General features: G+C 41.2%; 1 protein-coding gene across 1 annotated transcript in view; it reads left to right on the top strand.

Moving 5' to 3' along the window:
• The window catches only part of LOC111647902 (protein crumbs homolog 2-like), a 39,271-nt gene extending 13,703 nt beyond the window's left edge, over positions 1-25,568 (top strand). The window contains exons 5-13 of the mRNA XM_023397595.2: positions 951-1,136; positions 1,228-1,341; positions 8,102-9,049; positions 11,139-11,680; positions 14,323-14,488; positions 16,787-17,648; positions 18,599-18,715; positions 18,866-18,992; positions 20,576-25,568. Of these exons, the coding sequence (XP_023253363.1) occupies positions 951-1,136; positions 1,228-1,341; positions 8,102-9,049; positions 11,139-11,680; positions 14,323-14,488; positions 16,787-17,648; positions 18,599-18,715; positions 18,866-18,992; positions 20,576-20,797 (3,284 nt within the window). The 3' untranslated portion in view covers positions 20,798-25,568. The remainder of the gene's footprint in view (positions 1-950; positions 1,137-1,227; positions 1,342-8,101; positions 9,050-11,138; positions 11,681-14,322; positions 14,489-16,786; positions 17,649-18,598; positions 18,716-18,865; positions 18,993-20,575) is intronic.
• Positions 25,569-25,625: the final 57 nt, after the last annotated feature.

Raw genomic sequence — 25,625 nt, 5'->3', positions numbered from 1 at the left:
AGATGAATGTCCTCTGGTCGCTGGAGGATTCCCACATATAAATCAAACTCCACAAAAGAGTTCATCTGAGTTTAGAGAACAAGAGGGGGGGCTAAAAAAACGAAGAAATGTTATCACTTCATTTTATTCTTATAGACATTTGAGTTAAACTGTGTCATAATTAGTGAATTAATTCATGAGTTATGGCTAAACGTGTTTTGTTAGGTCAGAATGACAGAAGTGATGAAAACTGCCTCAGGGCGTTTCACATTCACAAGAACGTGAGGTCCCCGTGATCTTGACATTTGACCACCATAATCTAATCAGTTTATTTTTGAGTCCGAGGGAATGTTTGTGCCAAATTTGAAAAAGTTCCATCAAGACACTGAGATATCGTGTCCACGAGAACGAGACGGATGGACGTAAAACCTGAAAACAAAATGGCTCTGTCTGTCACTGGTGCGGAGGCATAAAAACGTTTGTCAAACTATAATCTGGCATTGACATACAGTACCTACTCTATCTTCACACTTTGTTTTCATGCCGTGTCAGAGCTGGAGAGTCGCATTTAGTCTAAACTATAATTTATAGTCAGTCATGTTCAGTCTCCTGTAGTCTGACTGGTCATCGGGATGAGTGGGGAAAAATCCTAGTGAGCCGCTTGTTGGTGCACCAGAAGTTTTTACCATTCTTATCCGGTTCTCTCTCTTTGTGCCTGTCATTCGGGGTGTGCATGACAGTCTATTGTGTGCGTGTTCAAGCGGACAAAACTCCTCAAGGTCTGGTGGCAACAGAAGGGTAGAATTTGCCTTTTTCCTGACATGATTCAAGCACCAAACAGGCCTGAATTTCTTTCCCAGTCCGACCATCACGTCACTGTTTTGGCCGATGATGATGCTGACTGTGGCTGCACTGGTGTCATTTCCTGAATGTGTGTGTGTGTGTGTGTGTGTGTGTGTGTGTCTGTCCAGGTTATGAGGGAGATAACTGCGAGGTGGATGTAGACGAGTGTGAGCGCCTTCCCTGTGAGAACGGTGGCAAGTGTTTCCAGCGATCAGATGTCCTGAACTACGAGATACTTCATGAACTCAACACAACCAATTTCACATATGAAGGAGCTGCTGGCTTCATCTGCCACTGTCTGCCCGGGTTCACCGGTAAGCTGGTTTCACAGAAGAGCTTCAGCTTCTCATGGTGAAGTGAGGACGAACAGTAGATGTGACTTTGATCAGTTTCTTCCTCTTGCAGGAGACAACTGCTCAGTCAACGTGGATGAGTGTGAGGTTGCTCCGTGTCAACATGGAGGAAGCTGCCAGGATCTGATCAACTCTTATCAGTGTGTGTGTCCGAGTGGCTTCACAGGTAGGAGGAACCTCGTATCTCCTCATCTTCTCTTATCTCATAACAAAACATCTTCCCTCACCAGCAGCCCACAGCGTGGTGTCCTGTCCCCATCACTCTTCCTCCTCCACTAACTCCTCCCACCTGAATTACCTCATAGGTCATCTGTCCTGACCCTCTGAAATGACCTGTCTCCCGGACATACCACATCTTCATCACCATAGTTACATTAATAAACATGTGTTAAGGTTATGGATCAGTCACATCTAGTTAGGTTTAGGGATAGATGATGGTTTGGGTTAAAAAAGTAGTCCCTCAAGGTTAGAGAATCTTCATCATCATGGTTACAATAATGAACCGAGTAAGTTAAGGTGATGGTTACCAGTCATTGTTAAAAGAAACAATGATGACTATTGATTTCAAACAAGAAAGTTCTGTGTTTCGTTGATTTATCCATCGACCCCAAACTCTATCTAACACAGAACTTGTCACTCACTACATCACCTCACTTCACCCTCTGTTCCAGTCATAATTGTGATCACTCAAGGTCATCTAACAATAAAAGATAACAATGGATTGTAATCAACTGCTTGTGCAGACGATCAACGTGCTCTTTTTCTCCTATGGACATTCTAACATGTCACTACAGTGACAAGACCTTCACACCTGACAACTGTTGCATGAGCCTGTTGTCAGTGAGCTTGGCAGTGCGATGTAGTTTGTGTGTCAGAAGAGATTTGCATGAAGTTGAAACATTCTCTACTTTCCCCTGAAGTGCTGTTCAGGGTTCAAGGATGACAGGATTGGTTCCTTAGGTTTGACGTATGAAACCCTGGCTGTCTGAATCTGTTTTTGGTCATTGGTTCACTGCAGTTCAAGGTGGAAACACTCTGTCATGGTGTTGATGATTATTTCACTCATCATATGTCTTTATTATATAAAAACATCATATGGATGTTAACATGGTTAAACACTTGATTTTTATCAGAGGGTCTTTAATCTCTATAGAGTGCTGCAGGGACATTTTCCTAGGCTAGCCCAGATGTTAGCTTCGCCCTGGTACCCTCCCAAAAAAATCATTGGGATTTTTCCATTGTCTTTTGGATTAGTAGAGAAAATATATAACAGTTTATGATCCTTACAGGTTTGGGTCAACAGGATCATCTTCACTAATGAACACTACTTTATGATGTTTGAAGCTTAGATACAGTCAGCAGAAGTAAAAAGCTAATGTTAGGCTATAAACCAACTACACCACGGTCACATGACTTTCCATCACCACCACTAAACTTCAACTTGTAGTTTGATTTAGCTCTGACCTCTTCACTACAACAAGGCTGTAAAAGTGGACTGGTGAGTAGATCGGTTTTCATGTTCAACGTGACAACGTTTAACGTCCCAGACAACCTCTGTAGTCTCATTTAGACACTTGTTAGCAACCGGGATGTAAAACCTTAAAGAAATCAGGACTGAGATTTTTACTGTCTGATTCTCTGTTATAGAATAAAATGTGAAAATGTCTTGAGCTTGTGTTAAACACAGACTTTATTTCAGCCATTTAACCAAAAACCCATTTAAAGAACCAGAGACTTCAGGACCTAGGAACAGGAAGTGATAAATTGCAGCTAATTTCCAGGTTTCAGTACTCACGCCTGCAGAACTCTGTAGGTCCATGGGTGGTGTTTGACCAGGTCTCATTCACAGTGAATAGCGGTCTATTAGTCTGCATGTTTGAATCACCCATTACTATGGGTGAACTTTAAAGACATGGCTATCAGAAGAAAAATATGACTTAAAGTTAGCAACTAACAGGAACACATAAATCAGTTTACTAGACTATTGTTAGTCTTCCTTACTTTGACTTGAATACTGAATACTGAAACAACGACAAAGTTTACTGGTGACTCGGATGAAAGGTCTTAAACCTGACAGAAAGTTATTTTACAGATTCCTTTTATTGATTTGTTGGTCTGGCACAACAGGAAGTGACTGGGTAACATGGCAACAGGTGACTGGTAAAATATTCTAATGTTGACCAGCAATGTTTCTTGCCAGTGTGAGGATAAACTGTGTTGTTGGTCAGACTTGTGATGAGCATTTTTCAATTTTTTTTTTTTTTATAGACTGACCAACAAGAAAATGACAAGTTGGACAATTGATAATAGAAATAAAGCCCATGCACAAAAAATATGATAAATTCAAATACCAGTATATTAGAAACTGCTTTTCCTAACGTTACAAGTCAAATCCATATATAAAGTAAAAAACCTACAGAATTAGTAATAATTGTTAGACTTTACCATTAACTTTTATTGTGTTTGAACTGCTGTTATGTTTGCGTCACTGGAAACAGATCTGTCCTCTGTGTGATGATAAAGATCTGAACTGAACTAAACTGAACTGAAATGAGTGTCCTCAGTAGCTCAGTACTGCTGATCATTCCTCTTGATCAGGCAAAGTATCAATTCCTGATTAGAGGAGATTTGTCTCCGCATCACTCAAAACAGGACCTTCACCAAAAGCTCAACCCTTGCAATATTAAGATGTGGACTGAGGAGCGAGGAATTCAACCAAAGCTTTAGTCAACAGCGAACACGTCCTATTTTTAGCCACAAGACGTTCAGGCCACAGCAGAGTGTAGGAGAGGAGGGGATCAGGGGGCATATGTTATGGAAAACAACAAAGCCAATAAAAGGTGCCATATGTCAGGCAACCATGTCGGGCATTAAACAGGGGTCTCCTTGGAAATTTGTTGAGGGGAGGGGAGATTACAGCAAAGCTGCTTAGGAGACTAAAGCCTGATGAAACGAAGACAAAGGTGATACAAAACACTGTGCATTTTTTCCAAATGACATGTATTTCATTCCTCCAGTACAATGCACAATAAACTCATCACATATTACTGACAGCCAGCAAAGATAAAGGAAAACTCAGAAATATGACCCTATTAACTTTGTATGGCACATGAGCAACAGGTTCACCTCCACGTGTAGGAGGTGGTCCACACTAATCCAGCAGCGATGAGTCCCTCTGCCATTACATTTGTCCAGTCTTATATCATTTACAAATCTATAAAGAAATATCACGCTCGACATTGTAACTTCCTTAAATTAATCTAATCACATGATGAGCAGCAGGTGCAGCCTGTGTTTTTAAAGTTGGTCAATTGCACATCCGATGACATTGAAGTTATAATCTGTAACTTTTCCTCATTAAAATGTCTACAAACAACTAGATCTTTGTTCTATATGTTGTTGAGTTGTGTTCTTACATTATCACAAATGTTTCCATCAATTCTCAAACAAGAGAAATCTGTGATTTTAATTGGTCTCCTCTCAGTGACATCATATCCTCTATGATCATGTGTCAGTGTGTTTGTCTGACAGAAGCTCAACATTGACCTTTATCGAGTTTTAAGCCACATACCCTTTTTACACCTTGGTGGTTTTCAGCTCTATATTTGAACCAGATGAAGGATTTTAGTCGTCGGACGTCTGGATCTGAAGTTATCAGAGAAACAAGCTGAAGAAATGTGAGACAGCTCAGCTCCCAGCTGCTGGAGACGTCCTGTCCTGTGTCACTGAAGAGCGTCAGTGAATCTGAGTTTTAAAGTCAAACTGCTTCATGATGTTTCTACAGGTTTTAATCTCCTGGTGTGTTTGTTATGGAGAGGAGGACACCTCTGAGGATGATTCAGCTGCTGGTAAAAACCTCAAAAAATTGCTCAGGCTTGTAACCCTCAGAAATCACTCTTTTGAGAACCAAAAGGAAATTCCACATTTTTTATAATTTATATTAGAATTGTTTCATAATTTGAGACAAGGAAATTATTCTAATTTGTAACCCTCAAAAATAACTTTACAGATCATTCTTTTGAAAACCAGGAGCGAATTAGACATATTTAAATTTGTATTATTGTTGTTCAATGATTTAACCCCAACAATAGAAACACGTCTCCTTTTAATCCCTTTTAATCTTTTTGTTCAATAAACTTACAAACTTTTCCCAGATCAGATTTACTCTCCTCTATTGAAAAAAACCTTATGGACTCAGTCTGGAGTGACTTTGATTTAGTCCTGAACATTATTTACAATATTTTATAATAAACTAAATCATTCAATTTCATAGCATAAGTTTATGATGATGATGCATGCATGATTTATGTGATCATAGTAACCATCTTTATTAATAATATGTATGGCTCGTTTTTGTAGTAAAATAATTGAATTTATACTTGTTTTAAAGGTCGACTTCCACACAATAAGTTATAAAGGAAAATATAAGTGAGCAGTAGATTAAATGCAAGGCCTTATAATTTGATGTATCGCTAGATTTATACAGAATTTCTATTGACTTGTATAGCCTTTTTTTAATATACTCAATGTGTTGTTTCCATGTTAATTTATGATGAATCACAAAAAAAGTGAATCTTAAAAATGTGACTTAAAAGAAGTCAATGTTGAGCTTCTGTCAGACAAACACAGCACTGACACATGATCATAGAGGATATGTTTGAGCCCTTTCATTTATCTGCTGGTTCGGGTCCCTTACCCTGAAAAACAGGAACAGGTTGGGAAGCATCGTGAGACAGAGCTAGAGCCATAAAAAAGGCCGTTAGTCCTGGCTGACCCCGGCCACATGGTTTGAGAATTGATGGAAACATTTGTGATAATGTACGAACACGACTCAACAACATATAGAACATAGGTTTAGTTGTTTTCAGACATTCTAATGCGAAAAACCCATATGCAAATGTACATACATTGAATTTTTCTATATATTACATACTGTATATGCACATATAAAATAAAAACAGATATGTAAAAATTGTATATGAAACTTATGAATTATAAGCTGGAACAATTTCATATACTGACATATACAAATATGTATGTTTATGTATGTATGTTTATATTGTAGACAGATGTTACATAAATATATATCCATCCCAAAGCCTGTCAGTATATGTTGATATAAACAGTAGAGTTTAAAATTAATGAGATGAGTACCTAAACATATAGAATTTTATATGTATGTTGTTTTAATGAACTTGCATATATGAATTAAATATATATCATAAACATATATGGTCGCAACATGTTATACCATATAAGAATTTGTACACAAATACTTACACATACACAAATTTTTACTGTGGGCATTTCATATATGTTATAAATGCATATCTTCATACAGTATATCCAGTATATATGTGATACACATATGCCACATATGTCATATATTATATTTGTGTATGGTTTGTTGGTATGGTATGTTTGTGTAGGAAGTTACAGATTTTAACTTTAATCTCAGAACTCAAATTTCTTTGTCACCATTAACACCAGAGCAAAGTGAAACATACTAGAGCCGAATATAATGAAATTGTCTTGCAATAAGTTCAGATTCACATTTTGCTAGAGGGAATAAATCAAATGTGAAATAATCAAACACAGCGTCGACTAACATATATGAAAACATTAATAAAGGATTAATAGTGGCTCCAGGTGTATCAGGCCCCGGTCCACCTGAAGCCCTGAACCTGCAGCACCTCTCCTGGGTTCTCTCCTGCCGCTAGTGGGCAGACGGAGCAGAGGGGACTGCAGCACTACATTCCTCCTGTCAAACACTGACAGGAGCCAGCTGGAGGCTGAGAGCTTACCACTCTGCCCGGGCTGGGCTGCAGACAGGAGAGGAGAAGGGGGTGTGAGGGAGGGAGGGATTCAGGGAGGGATGGAGGGAGAGAGAAAGAGAGGGAGGTAAAGAAAAACTGGGCAGGGCAGCATTTTAATCAGTCCTGCCTGTGTGCCCGGTGAAAAGTGGAGGAGTGACAGCATTTCTGCTTTGTAAGCTAAAGAGAGAGAGAGAGACAAAGAGAGAGAGAGAGAGCGAGCGAAAGAAAGAGAGAGAGAGCACCTGGCTGTGTCATTCCTACCACCCAGCAGTGTGAGGAGTGTGTTGGCCGTTGACTCGGTGGATCATGGAGGGAAGGAGGTTGATGCTGCTGCTGTTGTGCTGCTGCTGTGGGCCCTGGGGGCTGACAGGTACAGTATGGTACAGCACTTTTTCACAACAGCAAAAGAAAGTTGGCCGCTCGTGTGTAACCAATGGCGACGTCTTGGCAGAGAGAGGATGAACAGCTTTAGGGTTCCTCGGGTGTAGAGTATTTTAAAGGACTATGTTAATGCAGGTTGACTGCTGCTGCCAGGGCTTAATGTTGAATGCAGTTTGATGAGGCAGCTCTGACCACAGACACCAGGCACACACACACTGCGCTGAGGTGTGTGTGTTTTCTTAATGTTACATGTAGAACAGACAAAAGTCAAATCTTTTAAACATGTATTTGTGTGTGTGTGTGTGTGTGTGTGTGTGTGTGTGTGTGTTCGTGAGAATGGGTGCGAGTGAGGCATAGAGAGCAATATTTTAACGTCCAGCTGATTCAATCAGTTTGACATAAACAAGTTTAATTGTATTATGGAAGAATACAAATCCAATTATCCTCTGTTTGCTCAAATTAAAGCTGTTTCCTCCCGTCATTTCCTCATCTGCAGATGACACTGATGGAAATATTCATGAATTGGCTCAAACAAATCTGCCTGTTCATGGGTAGCAACACATGCACAAAGAGCTCTGAGTCTAATTAACACATTTACTGTAGTTTGACTTTCCCACTGCAGCCCCCTGTCTTTTGATTGATTTAAGTGATTAAATAATTTAACAAAATATGACTTCCATTTTGAAGCTGAACCACTGTCATTGCAGTAGTAACTGTGTCCTCTTGCAGGCGTCCACTGTGAGGTGGACATCAACGAGTGCGACAGCCATCCCTGCCAGAACGGCGCCTCGTGTGAAGATGCCGCCAACGCCTATAGGTGTCACTGCCCGCCACCAGAGCCCGACCAGGAGCCGTGGGGTGGGCGAGACTGTGACGTCCGCCTGGTTGGCTGCCAGCAGCACCAGTGCCAGCACGAAGCAGGTTGTGTCCCCATGTTGACGGACGATGGGGAGCAGAGCTACGCCTGCCTGTGTCCGCCCGGCTGGAGCGGAGAACGCTGCAACACCTCCACCACCTTCTCCTTTAACTCAGAGGGCTACATCCACATGCAGCTGCCTGTTTCCAAAAACAGGACGAGGAGAGAGGCTGATGACCACGGGCTCCACATGCAGCTCCGCTTCAAGAGCACTCTGCCTGACATGGTGCTGTACTACCGGGGAACCGTGGAGCAGTTCGTCTCCCTGGAGCTCGTCGGTGGCTCCCTCCAGGCCTGGGTGAAGGCGGGGAAGGTTCTGCATGTTGTTTACCCTGAACCGGTCAATGACGGAGAATGGCACCAGGTCTCTGTGACCATGGATGAGAGGCTGGTTCTGTCTATAAAAGGACCCGGCTGTGAGGAAGGGTGTCGAGTGAAGAACGAGGGCCACAACCATCTGATCTTCCTCCAGCCCAGCTCCTTTCAGCAGCTGTATGTGGGAGGGGCTCCGCAAGAGTATTTAGCCCATACGACCAGTGGGAGGGGCTTTGTCGGCTGTATGGAAGACCTTTATGTTGACCGTAAGCTGCTTCTGCCTCAAGACCTCATCAGAGAGGACAACCACGGCCTGGAACTGGGATGCACCAAAACAGACTGGTGTCAGGAGGACCCCTGCCTGCAGCGAGGCCGGTGTGTGGACATGTGGGTTCGTGCCAGCTGTCAGTGTCAGCGGCCCTTCTATGGAGAGAGCTGTGAGAGAGGTAGAGTATGACGGGATACCACACAGGTTCACTGGCATACACCCAACCTTTAAGTCAGTGGTAGTCAGGTGGGATCTTGCCCTCATGACCAATATTAGAGACAACTAAAAACGTATATCTTATATCGCTCACTCAAAGACTCACATCAGACAAAAACGTGAGTGATGATTCAGTCAGACCTAAACACACAGACATTAAAACAACACTGCAAGTAAACCTCCATAAATCTCATTACAGACCGGAGAAGGAGAAGCTCCTCAGTCAGTGATCAGTGATAGTTGTCAGTTCATCAGTGGTACATAACAAACAGGAAGTTACAATGAATTAATTCAGTACACTTCATTTTACAAAATGTAAACAAACATGGGCTGAAAAAGAACAAAGAGAAAGTGTTATATGTGTTGTGTTATCAGAAGAGTTTCTATCACTGCATGTGGCCTACAGCTGATCTGACGTAAACAAACTGACGGACGATGATTTGGTGGTGTGGTGGTGAAGGGGGGCAGGGGTCTGTGTATTTGATTAAGTTGCATTTGGAGCAGATTTACTGAGTGACGTTGTGTTGCTTGAACTCGGGCTGCACAATATGCAAAAAAAAATCATATTGCAATATGAGCCACAATTTCAGTTGGAATGATCATTTTTTCACTTTTTTTGGTTTTGTTGGTCTTGTACCAAACAAACATGTTCCTTTACGTCTGGAGAATAGGATTTGTCTCTGTAGCACCACAACACTTATGGTGCTAACAATGCACAACAATGTAACATCTTTGCCTTTATCAGAAAAAGGGCAGCTCCTGAGATTTGGATATTTCACCTGGCGAGATCTTGTTTGTACAGACGAAATTCTCTGAACCTTTGGGTGAGCTGCTGTTAACTCACGAGCCACTCAATATTAAAGCTGCATGCACTGATTTTCCTGGCAGTGGAACAAGCTGTAAACACAACACTGTCATATTATCATCTCATAAAGTCGTTGAGGTTAATGTCTCAACAGACACTTTCGGCAGAGTTCAACATTCACTCTCCTCTTGTCTCTAGTCGGGCTCCAACAGATCCTGAGAAAACATTTACCAGCTAGCTGCTAACGTTGTCTCTGTCTGCCATCAGTGTTGGGGAATAGAGAACTACATGTAATTAAACCAGTAGTTCAACTACATTTTGCAGTAACTTGCTGGTTTCTGCACTACATCCACATGTCAATAATGATTCAAGTATTCTTGTGTAGTTACCAGCTGAAACTACAAACAGTTTTGGGTCATCAAACCCCCTTTGACCAGCCCAGGCAATGCATTGGTCAGGCAGTCACCACCACACACCTGACCTGTGTGTTGTGCATGTGCAGAAGCCAAAGGCAGGTGTTGCTTACTGCTCACGCAACGATAAACTTCCAGAATCTCGGCTGAGGAAGAATCCCCACAGTCACACTGAACCAGTTTTTGTTCACAAAACCAAAGATGATGTTCCAGCACTTGACTGGTGAAGTATAGAAAAGTAAACTGAGTGGCAGTTTTGCTGCCATGTGACCTTATTGTTTTGTATTTTGTTATAATTTGATATGTTTCACATGTACACAGTCAATTGTATCAAGTATTTTGAACAACTTTTTCAAAGTAGCCTCAGTTAGCTGAACTAGTTTTCTGCCTGGCGTTGCTTTGCTGTAGTTCAACGTCTTCTAATGTGAAGTCACTGGAAGTTTGTAGCTTCCTCCACACTGTCTGCTGTTTGGTGCCGGGCAGGTTGGGTACAGTACAAAAACTCTGTGGAGTCAAGGCAAACTGTTTGTTATGATTACTATGGGTCTAACTCCAGAAACACTGGATCAGATGTCCCACAATGCAACTCAGTTGATCTTTGTGTGACACCCTTCATTGTGTCTTTTAGACACACACGTGATGTGTGTTAAAAACACTCTTTCAGAGCCACACAAGACTTTTTAAACCCAGGAAGAGCATAACTTCTGGTGACTGTGACCTGATATTTCATTAAAACTGGAAAATGAAAGAAAGTATTTCCTGATGAAGTGTAGCATGTACCAGCATGTTGGGATAAGATACTGACACCTCTGTGCTTCCCCCTCCCACCTTAGAGTACCCGTCCTGGACCTTCGGCCATGAGAACACCAGCAGCTACTCTGCCTACAACATCTTGGAAAGCCATGGAAACAACTTCAGCATTTCCTTTTTGATGCGCTCCCTCAAACACAACGGTCTGCTTCTGCAGCTCAGTCGAGATGGGGACCCCTATCTGACCATCTACCTGAAGGAAGGCACTGTGGCGATCTACAGCCCTCACACCACACTGCTGTCGGAGGCCACGTTCGTCACTGATGGCAACAATAATCTGGTGACTGTTAAGGTGCACAATGGCCATGTGGTCTTCCCCAAAGCAGGGAACCACCGTGCCTTAGGGAACGTGAGTGTCGAGGCAGGGGATGTGGCGTATGTTGGAGCGCTCCCTGTGGGAAACAGCATGAATGCCTGGGGTGGAAACTTCAAGGGCTGCCTGCAGGACGTCCGGCTGGACCACAAGCATTTGACCATGGAGGATTATCCGGAGACAGTGGAGGTTTACCAGGCAAGCACACAGGAGAACGTGCTGCCAGGATGTCACAGTGATGACACCTGCAAGGTAAAAGAGAAATATATTCACTTTCATACAGAGCAGACAACAAGGTACCATTTCACAGTCAAACTCCCCTCATAAAGGATTTATGAATGGTTTATAGCTAGTTTATCTAATAGCTTGTTAACACTTTATAAATCATTTATAAGCTGTTATAACACATTAGATAAAAAGGAGACAGTGACCTGTTAAAATCAATCAAATAGTGAGCCCACATGTATCTGTACTGTTCAGCCTTATGTCTCATTAGTTACTGAGCTTTCTTTGTTTTCTCCATCATCAGCATTTGTACCTGCTGCTCCATCACATGTTTGTTCAGTTAATATCAATGAACCAGCATCAGCATCTTAATGGTCAGAAAGTTTCATCAGGCAGATCAGATTATGGCAGATCACATGATCATATCACATGACCACATTCATCCTCTAAGGCCTCGGCAGTGTTGTTTACCTTGACCTGCTCTCAGCAGCCATCCACATTATAATCACAGCTGTTGATCAGATATTGACATGGAGATGCTTTCTGCTGGTTGGTCTCGTCTTCAGGACTTTAACATTCAGGTAGAACACAGGTGGGAACCTTCCTTTACTTGAACTGCTGACTCATTCTTTGTCCCACTGTTGAGATCTCGGTGATACTCTCTCCATCATCTTCATGTTTCTTCATCTCATTTTTACAACCATTTATTTATCAGTTACAAACATTTATAAAAGGAGTCTTAAGTGTAAAACACATCATAATTTATTACTATAAGGCTCATTGTACCAGTTATAAATAGTAGTAAGTCAATAGTCAGATTAATGAGTAGTAAACATTAACTTGATCTTGCTAAATAGTGAGCCAAAACTGTGTTATAACTCGTTATAACTAGTTATGAACCATTTATAAATCCTTTATGAGGGTCGTCTTATAGAAAAGTGTAAAACACATCATCATCTATTAATGAGTTACTATAAGGCTCCTTTTACCAGTTATAAATGGTAGTAAGTCATTAGTAAGAATTAAGAAACTAGTTATAAAACATTTATAAGGGTCATCTTATTGTTAAGTGGGACCGACAAAAAAAACAAAAAAACAAGGTAAAATGTATGATGATGTGAAATTTACATTGAAGAATATTTAATTCTGACTTTTTGTAGAGCACAACAAAAATCTGAATAATTTCAGGGTCATATGTAAATTCCAAACAGCATTTGGATCAGGGATCTTTGGTCCTACTGCAGCTGCTGCTCAGCATTACGTGTCAAGCTTTGGCAGTGTATAGTCAACGAGTTCCACTTTTACCACTAGTGAAGAAAATACTGTTGAGCAGTGGTGAACTGTGAGGAATAGAGCTTTTAGGCCTTCACCCATTGAAGTCCCGATCTGATCTGAACTCTGGAGTCACTTGAAAATCTCAAAAATGTTGGCGACCCACATCAGACCCCGTAACAGTACAAAGGCCAAATAAAGTCTTCTCACAGCACTTTTTACTTTTATAATAACCATTGAACATTCAGGACTGAAATGAAAACAGAGGAAGCTCGGTTTTTCTTTTTTGTTTGACGGAGGAGAGATTCACTTGTCGATTCACCATCTGTCTTTGACTCTTTGCTATAATTCTTCCTGTTACTAAACAGCTCTCCATTTTGATTCTCCAGTTTTTGCCATGGATGAAATCAGACTGAGACAGCACACAAGTATAGGATGTGGTCCGGGAGCGACAACATGAAAAAAAATGTTTTTCAAATTCAATCTTTTGACCAAAATTGTTCTGTTTTGCAAATGTTTTGTCGCCCACTTGCAAAATCTTTGTGGCCAACAGGTGGAGAACACTGTGCTAGTTTAAATCCCTGAACACAAAAAGGTAAAACCCATAAAATAGCTCTGGCCCTCAGCCTTCAGGAAGGACCTTTAAACTCGCCCACTATAAATCAAAATGGGATTGGTTCATTATTATTATTTATTGCCACTTCCTAAATGAACACGTGCAGCAGTGTGGGCTTCAGGCCTCCTGTCCCGGTTATGAACTCCTACCCAGTGAGTGAACCAGCTGACTGAACAAACGTGATAGAAAATGGGGATGAAATTAGAATTAGGAGAGAATAATTATTTGATTAAAGATATTGTTTTATTCTGGTTGTTTTTTTGAATTAACAGCTTTATCAGAAACTTAATATGAAACTACTGGGTGTGCAAGGTTTGAACTGTTGGTAGTGCTAGATGTAAATTTACCAGTACAGCCTTTAGAATTCATCCACTGGGGCCTAAACAAAATTTCATTACAGTCCACAGGTAGACTGACACACTGACACACTAACATCACTATGGCATGGCTGCATTACATACTGAAGCAGGCTGCATCACATTACATGTCAGATATTGACAAAACTGTCTAATATTCAGTTTGAATGGAAAGCTCCATGTTTAGCCAGTGCGTGCCTCTAACACTGAACTCATGCTAATTGTGTTAGCACTTCGCAGTGCTGTCTGATAGCTGGGCTGCACTGTAATGCCTCATCCCTATTAACATTGTTCAGGTTTTGAATCCCTTTGATCTGCGAGTTAGCGCTCAGTCCTCTCTGCAGCTTTAAAACTCGCGGTCGCATCAGGTAACAGATTTTACAAGTCATCATGTAATCCATCCATCTGTGTCTATCTGTGCGCAGGATGAGCCCTGTTTCAATGGTGGACAGTGTCAGGTCACCTGGAATGACTTCAAGTGTGACTGCTCCATTAACTACTCAGGCCGACTGTGTGAGACACGCCTGTGGTGCGTGGACAACCCGTGTTTTGATGGCGTGCGCTGTGTGGACCTGCAGGACGGTTATGAATGTGAGTAATCCCTCTGTAGTGATTATCTCTCTTTATGAAGGCAGAGCAAATGAATGCACAGTCGGGTAGAGTCGGGTTTATTTGTTTATCTCTCAGTGTTTTATAAGACTTACAGTTTCTGAATGATCATTTAACCTCAGACCCTCTGACATCAAAGGAAAAACTTCTTAATACAAGAGAGGTAAGAAAAGATTCATGAAGGAGGAGCTGAGAAGAAAGATCCTACAACATACTAAAATATAATATAATATAATAACATCAAGATGAACATTACTTTTTAATTTCATGTGGCTACAGTGGGATTTGAGCTCCTGACTGTGCTAGTTGTAGATTTTGGACTCCTTAAGAAACTAGGCAAGCTCCTCTATAGGCTAAACATTATTTTTAAATGTTGCTATAGACTGCTGACCGCTGTGTCCCAGTTCATAGACCGCATCCTTCAGAGGACTCGGTCTGTGACGGTGTGGCCCCTTGTAGCCAGAGACTGTGAAAGCCGAACCAAAATGAGACGGTCTGGTCTACAGAGGATTTTCGCTGTGTCTCCAGCTGTTTCCACCCTCACCATTTCAATTTTCATTGCAGGCTCCTGTTGGCCAGCAACCTTGACTTTTATTCACAAAAATTATGGAATGCATTGTGGGATATTTTGGCACCATGCCTACAATTGCATACTCTTCTGTAGAAAATGTCATGAAGTCTGAGTTTGACTTTTGAGTTTTGGGATGTTTCTGCTTGACAGCTAGCTTTTGATGGGATTTTACCCACAATGCATCCTGAAACTTGTGTAACTGGCTGGTCAGAATCCAAGATGGTGGTATTGCGGAAATGGCCTATTACACTACAAACTATACTTTGAGAATTTAATGTTGCACTCTCAAAACATTGGTGGAAACAGATTAAAATAATCTGAGAAGTCGTATAATGCAACTTGATAGCTCAGTATTTCATTAGATCTGTGCATGGTGAACGCCCATGTCTTTCAAGCTCCACCCCCCTGCCCCGTGAACCAGTTTAACCAGATAATAACAACAGGAAAGAGTTTATGAACCTTTTCTATCACCTCACCTGTGTGTGTGTGTGTGTGTGTGTGTGTGTGTGTGTGTGTGTGTGTGTGTGTGATGCTGCGTCACTGAACTGTGTGTGTCCACACTGTTACTGCTGCAGCCCTGTCTGTCTACATTAAGACCGTCTTTGATGATGGTCGTCAATAAAAAGTCTTCAAGACTTCTGCTGCGAAGATATGGCGCCCATCTAGCCTCCACTTTCTCCTGTAATATGCAATTGCGATTATAAGCTATTATTATTGAACATTTCTTCACATTTATTGGTCATTCACAAATTGTATTTTAGAATCTGGATAACTTTCTTCCTAGATGTACAGTTGTCCTGAAGGTCAACAGACTAAAACTTGAGAAAACATCTCCATCAGTTTGACAGCACATGAGCCGCAAATACTCACAACACAACACAAGTGTTTCCACAGGTGGGGTCGAGTGCAACTCCTTTTGCTGCATTTCATTTGCCCTCTCTTTCTCTCTCTCTCTCTCTCTCTCTCTCTCTCTCTCTCTAGGGCAAAAAATACCTTAAAAAAAGAAGTGATGAACCTGCTGGGAAACACTCGTTGTAACTTTTGAAGTTAAAAGCATTGAACTAGTGTGTCTCAGCCAGGTTCATCACTGTTTAGTGTCCCCTGGAAACACTTGTGTTGTGTTGTGAGTATTTGCAGCTCATGTGTTGTCAAACTGATGAAGATGTTTTCTCGAGTTGCATGTGTTTTTTTCAGTTGCAGTGTGTTGAGCTCTCATGCACACCGTACAGATGGACATAGTGGCCAAATTTAAAACTAGTCTGGTACCTGTTACATCAGCAAACAGGGTTAGCATACACAATTAGCAGTCTGATGGTTTGTGATGTTACTGGCCTGAAGTATTGTTTCAGTCCGCCCTTGGTGACTTTCCTTTAGCCCAAACTGAGAACACATCATCAGACAAATCTCCCCCTGAGCCACAGAAGACCACAACAAGTGAACTGACTTTCATGTATAAAATATAAATGTTATATATTTGGAGAACACCTGCAGAGGTGTGCAAAGCAAACCCGAATAAAAGGACAACAGAGAAAGAGAGAGCGAGCTCCACTGGACAACATCAAAGCAAGAGTTCAGAGAAAGACACAGTTTTGTCTCCTGTGACAGCAGCTCAGTTTGTGTCTTTCCTATCAATGCATTGATCATGTAATACTGGAGAAGACCTGAACATTCAGTGGTTGGTTCATTCACACCATCTCCTCCTCCCACAGGTCTAACAGAAGCCATTTTCCAGGACAACTCTCTGCAGTATTTTGCCAACAGCTCCCTGCTGAGCCCGGTGACCACAATCACCATGGACATACGGACACGGGACGAGAACGGGATCCTGCTGCGGGCCGCCGGCAGAGCTGAGGTCTTCTGCCTGGGTCTTCTCAACTCCTCCCTGCTGGTCAAACTGGACAGCGGGGTGAGCTCAGAGCTGCTGGCCTTCACAAGTGACAGGACAGTTGCAGACGGGGTGTGGCACCACGTCCAGCTGACTATGGTTGACCCCGCACAGTCAGCGTCCCGCTGGCACCTCACTGTGGATGGCCAGAGAGTGGGTGGCAGCTTCGGCGTTGGCGGCAACCTCAACTTCCTGAATGATACAAAAATCTGGCTGGCTGAGAAATACACTGGGTGTTTAGGGGAGGTCAGAGTGGGTGGAGTCTACCTGCCACTCATTAGAGTACCAGAGGCCCCTCAGGTGAGCTGGTTCTCCAGACTGGGTGGACATGAGCCAATCATAGGATGTCAAGGTGCACCGATCTGTGACTCCCAGCCCTGCCTCAACCAGGGTGAATGTCTGGACCAGTTTTATGAGTTCAACTGCAGCTGCAGCTCCGGATGGGAAGGGGAGCTGTGTGAGACGGAGATAAACGAGTGCTCCTCAGGTCCATGTGTCTATGGGACCTGTAAAGACCTACTGGCAGATTACCAGTGTGACTGTGAGCCTGGATACACAGGGAAGGACTGTCAGGAGGAGCTGGACAACTGTCTGGAGTTCAGCTGTGTGAACGGAGGAAGCTGCGTGGAGATGGTGGGAACTCACACGTGCTTATGTCCTCCTGGATATGTCGGCAAGCGCTGCCAGTGAGTACACATCTGTCCACTTCTCTGCAACCCTAACACTTTATTGTGTTGGAAAAAGGCTGAAAACTCAGACCCTCTAGTACTTCCTGTTGTGAATCATTAAATGAATGTTACTTCTTTTTCTTTGGATTAACTATTTTTTCAGATTATTCTACAGTCACATGAATACTGTCAAATTTTAGTTGTTTTTTAATAATGCAATGTATCGAGTAGATGTATAGTGGTGGATATTAAAGGGACAATTCACTAATTTACATGTCAAAGTCAATTTATGTGGGAAATTAGTGTAAACAGATCTATAGTGTCTAATGAAGGGTTTAAGAAAAACACTTAGCACCCAGCGAGCGTGTTGTTAAGGTGTGGCAAAACCTAATTTTGTCCCCCATTCATTTCATTGAGGAACCAGGCAAGATGTCCCTGCTTCATTGGTCCTGCAGTTTAAATGCTCCAGAGAAAAGTAAAACTACATCGAGATCATTTTAATATATCTTCTTATGGATCCACACTTCAATTTTAACACAGAGAAGAAAAGGGAAATACGGAGCTTTAAATGTGACTGAAGTTGAGCCAGTTTGGGACGAGGGGTTGGGATTTGATCTTTTTCTTTGAGAAAATATAGATTGTTTGCATTCTTGTTCATACACTTGAGCTGCACCACAAAATAATACAAGTAGCAGAGATGGAGGGAAACGTCTGGCTGCAGTGAAATCAAGGAAAAAGTATTTCAATTCATGAATATAATTCAACAGCATCAGAGACTAAATCCTCCGGAGTGATCTCAACACGTCTCTGAAACAGGTTCAACATTAACCGAACTTTATCACCTTCGTGAAAGAGGATTTATTGCAGGGCTGTTGTATCAGACTACATTAGTTTGGGTTACTTGTTCTGAATAAGCTGGCAACTGAGTGTTGATTGTAACAGAGAGTGTGTGTTCATGTGTCCAATAGGTGGCGTTTCCCTCCAGTGGCATGTGATGCAAAGACAGAGTGTCTTAATGGAGGGATTTGTATAGGAGGCAACTCTGGAGGAAACTGCACCTGCAAGCCTGGATACACCGGTGCCAGGTGAGAGCAGCACACACGCCTCAGCGCACGCACCTGTGGCTGAGGAGAAAGTGTGTCTGAACCAGGTGTAAAGGTCAGAAGAGCATATGTGTGTGTGAGCCGCAGCTCTGTCAGTCAGCGTTGCGTTTAAACCCTGCTGATGTGTTTCAGGTGCGAGACAGAAATAGACGAGTGCGAGTCCAGCCCTTGTCTCAACGGTGCCACCTGTCTGGACAGACTCAACCACTTCCTGTGTGTGTGTGTGCCGGGCTTCAGCGGCGCGTTGTGTGAGAGCAACGTAAGTGACAGACTCTGAGTGGCTCTGAGTTGATTCACTGTCATAGCACATGCATCAGTAACTGGCTTAAAATTCATAGTTTAGATTCAGATTCTCTGAAGCTGCAACAGACCCATCATCTAGAAATAATACCACGAGGGACGGCTACACACAATTAATATATGTTAATCTGACAGTTCCAGTGCTGTTTATAAGTGTTTTACACATACAAGTATATTAGAGAAGGAGGGAAAATAGAGTTTATCAATCTGAAGCGTTGTGTACATTATGCATGATGTAAAAATGTAGAGAGGGCAACAACATTTACTGAGACAAAGATACAACACAGGAGCCTACAGTATCTATGGTTAACAAATAAAGCAAAAATATCAATTATATTTAGTATTTGTGAAAAGATGTAATAAAGAAAATGAAACTAAAATGTTTGGAATTTACAGCATGGTGCAGAATGTTGAGCTGAGTAGTGTTTACGTTTTATTACATTAAAAGACCAGTGTCTGGGATTTAGTGATATCTAGTGGTGAGGTTACAGATCGCAACCAACTGAACACCCCTCCCCTTCCAAGCATATAGGACAGGGGGTATTCAATGAGGATTTAAAAAGGTCCAAGGATAATAATAATAATACATTATGATTATATAAATAAATATATATACAGTGTGTGTGTGTATATATATGGTCCTTTATCATTTCAGGAAAAATAAACGTAATAATTTATAATATATTAACTACATAAAAAAGGGATTTTGAAAAAATATAACAAAGTGCTTAATTTTACTAAATGAATAAAAATGTAGTTTGACTTTCCATGTTTCTTCTTCATGGTTAATTCCGTCAGTCTGAACCATTTATATAACAAACAATCTCAACCCATCTTAACAACTGAACAGCTTTATCCACTTCTTTCTCCGATGTCGTCTTCTCTGTGTCTGTGTATATCTCACTGACTGAGTCGAGACGCCATGATTGGCTGAGTCATGTGACCAGTGCCTTAAAGGCTAGAGGAGCTGCAGTGGTTAAAATAGAAACACACAGTAAAGATTTAATATTCTATATTTATATATATTAATAATAGTTTATGGGTCTGGGTCTGGGTCTGGGTCTGGGTCTGGACTGCGGTCTGCCTGTTAGTGACCTCTGCTGTAGGAGAATCTGCGGTGGTCTTCAGGTAACGTAACAGAGAAGCCCGCTCTGGAGCCAGGGTTAGTAGGAAGAGCATCCGCTCTCTCTGTAGATATGACAAGTTAATTCTAATCTAACCAAAACATAAGGATTCTTCTTTCAGGTGATTATACAGTAATAGAGACATCATTATTAATATTGTATTCCATTTCTGCCAATAGATCCCCCTAAATCCTGCACACTAATCCTTTACGTTATATTACCTCTTCACTTCTTCTTAAATACATTTTGTATGAATGAAAAGTATAAAGTGAATATATATACATTCATCTGTGAAATTTTTACCTGTGTAATCAAGCAAAACTCAAAACTCCTCTGACATGAACTTTTAGAAAAGAGATACAAAACATCTGGACTAAACTCTGGACTGATTGCTTTAAACAACACTGTGCTCTTGCAGAAAGAGGAGCATAAGGAGCGGGTTCCCTGGCTTGCGGTGACCATCCCTCTGACCACGCTCTGTGTGTTACTGGCCATCCTGGTGGTGTTCTTCCTCATCATGACAGCGCGGAAGAAGCGTCAGTCGGAGGGCACGTACAGTCCCAGCTCACAGGAGGTCGCTGGTGCCAGGCTGGAGATGGGCAGTGTCCTAAAAGTTCCCCCAGAGGAGAGGCTGATCTGAGCACTGCAGCCCTGCCTCACAGCCTCACAGCCTCACAGCCTCACAGCCTCACACCCAGTGGGTGTATCTGTCTATAGGGCCTAGAGAACACCTGCTCTGCAGTGTCATACTATGGGCTCTCCCTCCCTGCAGGGAAACGATGAAGGAAAAGGTAATGATTTACTCTCTGCCTGGAAAAACTACTGACATTGAAGCCTCAGAGGTGGACAGGTAAAGACCAGAGGCTCTCACCTGTGAGGGGGAGTGGGGTCAAAGTATCTGACCCTCAATGTCCCTTAAGTGACGACGACAATATGACGCTTCATTTGTATGGGACCAAAATCCAATGAGGACTGTACTGAGGAGAAGCACCAATCCTGTGGGCACTGAGCGATGTAGCCTGTTCACACAGACTGAAAATCACTGACTACTGTTCAGCCACGTAAGGGCAAGTAATTCATCATTTATGGTTTAGCCTTATTTGAATTCAAAGCCGTCCTCTGCAGATTCCACATCTGACTGTTTGGGCAAGACAAGGGTGAAAAGGAAACTGCAGAGGGAGAAAAATATATCTGAAACTAATTCTGTCAAATTCCATTTTAATTTGCATGAGAATAACGTACATAATATTATCAGGGGAACCTTTTCTACACCAGTATGTTCATTGTAGGAGTATTAGTTACATACAAGGGGTGTCTGGTTGAGACAGAAACTAATTTAAATTCTGTCTTTATCTTGTTAGAGTTCCCTTGGTGATGCTGATCCCGCATGACTTCATCTGTTCTGCCATTATGGGTTTTGCAACTTGATTTTTATCTCCTTCCACAGCAAATTTGTGATTTGAACTTTTTGGTCTGAAGGAATGTACAGTCTGTTTTTCTTTGCTGAATGAGAATTTTTTTTTTATTTGTACATATTGTCTTGAGCACTGGTTCTTAATAATGATGTCCATTGCTGTATTATATTGTCAATGTGCACTGTATGGCTAACAGGCTAACCACTTTACCCACTTTTTTGTTACTAAGTATCCCATGAGTGTTTTATCCATGTCTTTGTGTCGTGTATTTTGTGTTACAAAAGTTCAAGTCACTGTATTTTCTTTTTTTTTATCTTCAACGGAAACTACATTTAATTGTAGAACTCTTTTTGTCCTGGTCAAAGTCAATCACATCAGTATTTGTGGACATAAAATGTCCACCTGGATTGGAGCTAATTTAATGGAATAATTCAACAGTTTTTATTGAATTCTTTGCAAGACAGAGATAAGAAGATCTAAACATATCTCTGACAGTGTTAAATACAGACTTGGAAGCAGTTATAGTTAGCCTAGCTTCACATAAAAACTGAACACAGGGGGAGCAAACATCAACCTCCGAGGCTGAAAAATGAAGCATGAACACTGAAGTATTAAAAGCTGCAGTTCCTCTAATGACCACCAGAGTCTTCTCCAACAGTGAGTCAGTCCCCATAGACTCCCATGTTAAAATGTCCAACTTTGCAGCAGAAATAAACATGTTTACAGCCTGGTACAAAAACAGTTTTGGTCTCTAGAGCTAATTTCCTCCTTCATGACACCTGTTTATATAACTCACCTGTTTACATTTTATTAAAGCTATGGAGAATTGAAGGCGTGGCCTCTCTGAGTGACAGGTTGGTGAGCTTATGCTTGCTACAAACCAGTATCTACCGAAGTCTCAGTTCCACACACTCCCCTCCTCTTTGACCACTTTTGGAATAGCTCGGAGTTAGGGGTTTAGTCAGGCGCTGCCAAGATGGTGACAGTAGAGCAGCTCAGTGTGAGCTTTAAAACCACTCTTCAGAAAACCTGTGGGTGATGTCGCAGAGGGTGATGTCGATTCGATAGACCTGGTTCAGAGTGATAAACAGACACATGCCAACATCTCTGAAGCTCACTTCTCAACTCTTTTAATCTGCACACAAACAAATTTATAAATGAGTTAATGACTATTTGTAATTACAGAGGAACTATTTCTTGGCAAAAAGCATACTTTTGAACTTTGGACAGAGCCAGGCTAACTGTTTTGCCATGCTTTCAGTCTTTGTGCTAAGCTAGGCTAACTATGTCTTGACTCTACCTCATAAAAAATAAAGATATTGTTTTATATGTAAAAACTATCATCTTATGTAGCTGCTCCAGATAAACCTACTTTTTATCCTTGAGATACTGTTTCACAAATACTGATCAGACTGACCTTGACCTTAATAGAAACATAAAGGATTCTTCATTTGAGTTAAGAAACCTTAAACTGAGACTTAGCCCTTAAAGTCTCACGTCTGTACTCACTTGCCTTTCACTCTGTACTCACCAGTGCTGCTGCCTTTACCTTACCAGTTAACCAGTTAACTAGGATGCTTTCACAGTTAACGAAAGATGCTGATCTGATACAAGTTCAGACTGACACACTGTAGAAGTTTATGAAAGGGAAGTTACATGCAAGTTACAGCTGGATATGAAATAATTTATACTGGTCAATTACAGAAGCTGAGAAAGGCCATATTTGCAAATATTTTTTAACCGTGCTAACTCAAAATAACATAATGTAGTTTTCTTGAGATAACAGGATAATTACCTTGTTATCTTGAGATAATTATTCTGTGATCTTGGCATAACAAAGCTCCATTATCTCAAGATAACGTGGTAATTATTCCATTATCTCGAGATAATGTAGCTCTGTTATAAAAGGATAAAAAATGATCTATGAATATGGCCTTTCTTGGCTTCTGTAGTCAGCACTATTGAATGTAGTGTCACATCTAATTTTAAATGCGTAACATGCAGGATTCTGATCATGATCTGTGGAGTCATTTGTGCTTTTGTGTTGGTCACCAATTATTTACTTATTACTTTTAAAGTTTACATTGTCTTTATTTCATCTGACCAAGTTCAACAGACCCGATGTTGCTCACATGTAGCCCAGATTAGTTGCACTATATGGCCAAAAGTATGTGGACACCACTGTCCACATGTTGATGTGAATTTGTGCTGATTTTGCTTTCAAGTTTGAGGTAACATTATGTATTTGTCCTTTTCCTGTGTCAGTGTGACAAAACAAGGTCCATAAAGAATTGAGTTTCTCAGTTTGGGCTGGGAGAATGTGAGAACCCTGCCCTCACAGTGCCCATCCAACACCTTTGGGATGAACTGGAACACCTACTGTGAGCCAGACCTGATCATCTAATATCACTTGTGCTCTTGTGGCTAAATGGGATCGAATGCAGCCAGGTTTAACATGTGGAGGTCGTTATAGCTGAACATAACTGCCCATGGTTTTGAAATGAGAGATTCATGAGTTAGATATGGGTGTAATGTTCTGATGTCCACATACTTCTAGCCATAAAGTGTTTGTTAAGAGGTCAAGAGTTTAAAATTATATACATTATATATTTCTCTGTGTTTTTGGGCCAAAATCTACTAGAGGACAGGATCCTGTAAGGGTTCACTGACAACCCGAAATTCAGTCTTGCTTGTACCTATTGCAGAGGACAATATGGCTGTAAGTTAGGCTTATGTTTCACGATTGGCAGAGAGACCCATACCTTTATTTGGGACAGGTTTATATTAGTGATAGGCTTTCTTATTTCCCCTGCCTCAAACTCAAAACTTCTTCCATATTTACCTGTTGTCGTTAGAAAGTCAATGTAATGTCCATTCCCACAGCAAGGAGTCATGTCAGATGTTCCACTTTGCCTTTTTCTCTGAATGATGTTAACAGAGAGGCAGTTGTTGTAATGAGGGAATTAGTGCTATAGTTTGCTACGAGGTTTACCATGTGAGCTACTGTAGTAGGTTACAGGTGATTCCACCCCTCTTTTGTTCCTGCAGACTCAACCATTATTTGAACACTGACACATAAGATAATTTACTGTATGTCAATCTCAGGTCTCTATTGCTAAAGATGATGGAAAGACAACATGCATGAGTCTCCACACATTCAGATAAGTGGTTGTTTCTGGTTATGATTAGTAAGGATGTTGCTGCTTCTCCCAACATATTACAGCTGCGTCTCTCACTGTGGCTTCATGTAGCTTTAAATTGAGATCAGAAATCACTTACAGCTCCTTTAAAATGACGACAAGGGATGTACAGGTATGTGCACAATGAGAGAGTATGTACCTTCATGTTCTCCTGCATCAATGAAACCCAAGCATCCTGTCATTGCTCAGATATTAAAATGCTGTTCAGCGCATCGTGGTAGATTTACTATACAATGTTATATGATGCTGTAACTTAGAGACCAGATCATGCGAGCAGGACGGATGAATATCGCAGCTATGTACAGAATGATTTTACACTGGAGTTGTTTCTACTGTAGCTGTACCATGTACAGTTCACTGTGGATCAGTGCATGAGGAGTTCTATTCCAAAATATTACACTTCAGGAAATAGTAATTGTTCAATTCTAGATTTCCAAATTTCCAGAATTCACTAACTAACACTCATAAATCAAAATGTCCTTTGTAAATATTGAGAGCCAGTTTCCATGTTCTCTCATTTTGGAATATAACTTGTCATTTGTGCTGGGAGCCCTTGTCTCTATGAGGAGGATTTTATGATTTGTCTGTAAAGTAAGATGTGTACTTTCAATCAAAGTGGATAGTTACACTGTAATTATGTGTATATTGTGAGAAATGGCGCTCAAAAATGTTAGATATGAAATGTGTTTTTAACAGTGTTCAATGGAAAATAAAACACAAAGGAAATAAATAAGCAGGATGGGTGTTTTCATCTTGTAAAGATGTAAAACTCACTAAATAAAACAAACATATGTACTTATCATGGTTTGCCATGGCAGACATTTTAAGTTTGAATTTATGTTTGGCTTTCTGT

The sequence above is a fragment of the Seriola lalandi genome, unplaced genomic scaffold, assembly GCF_002814215.2.
Source record: "Seriola lalandi dorsalis isolate HSWRI2012SDOR001 ecotype SW California unplaced genomic scaffold, Sedor1 jcf7180002054883, whole genome shotgun sequence".
Taxonomy (NCBI): domain Eukaryota; kingdom Metazoa; phylum Chordata; class Actinopteri; order Carangiformes; family Carangidae; genus Seriola; species Seriola lalandi.
This window is presented reverse-complemented; position numbering and strand designations above follow the sequence as displayed.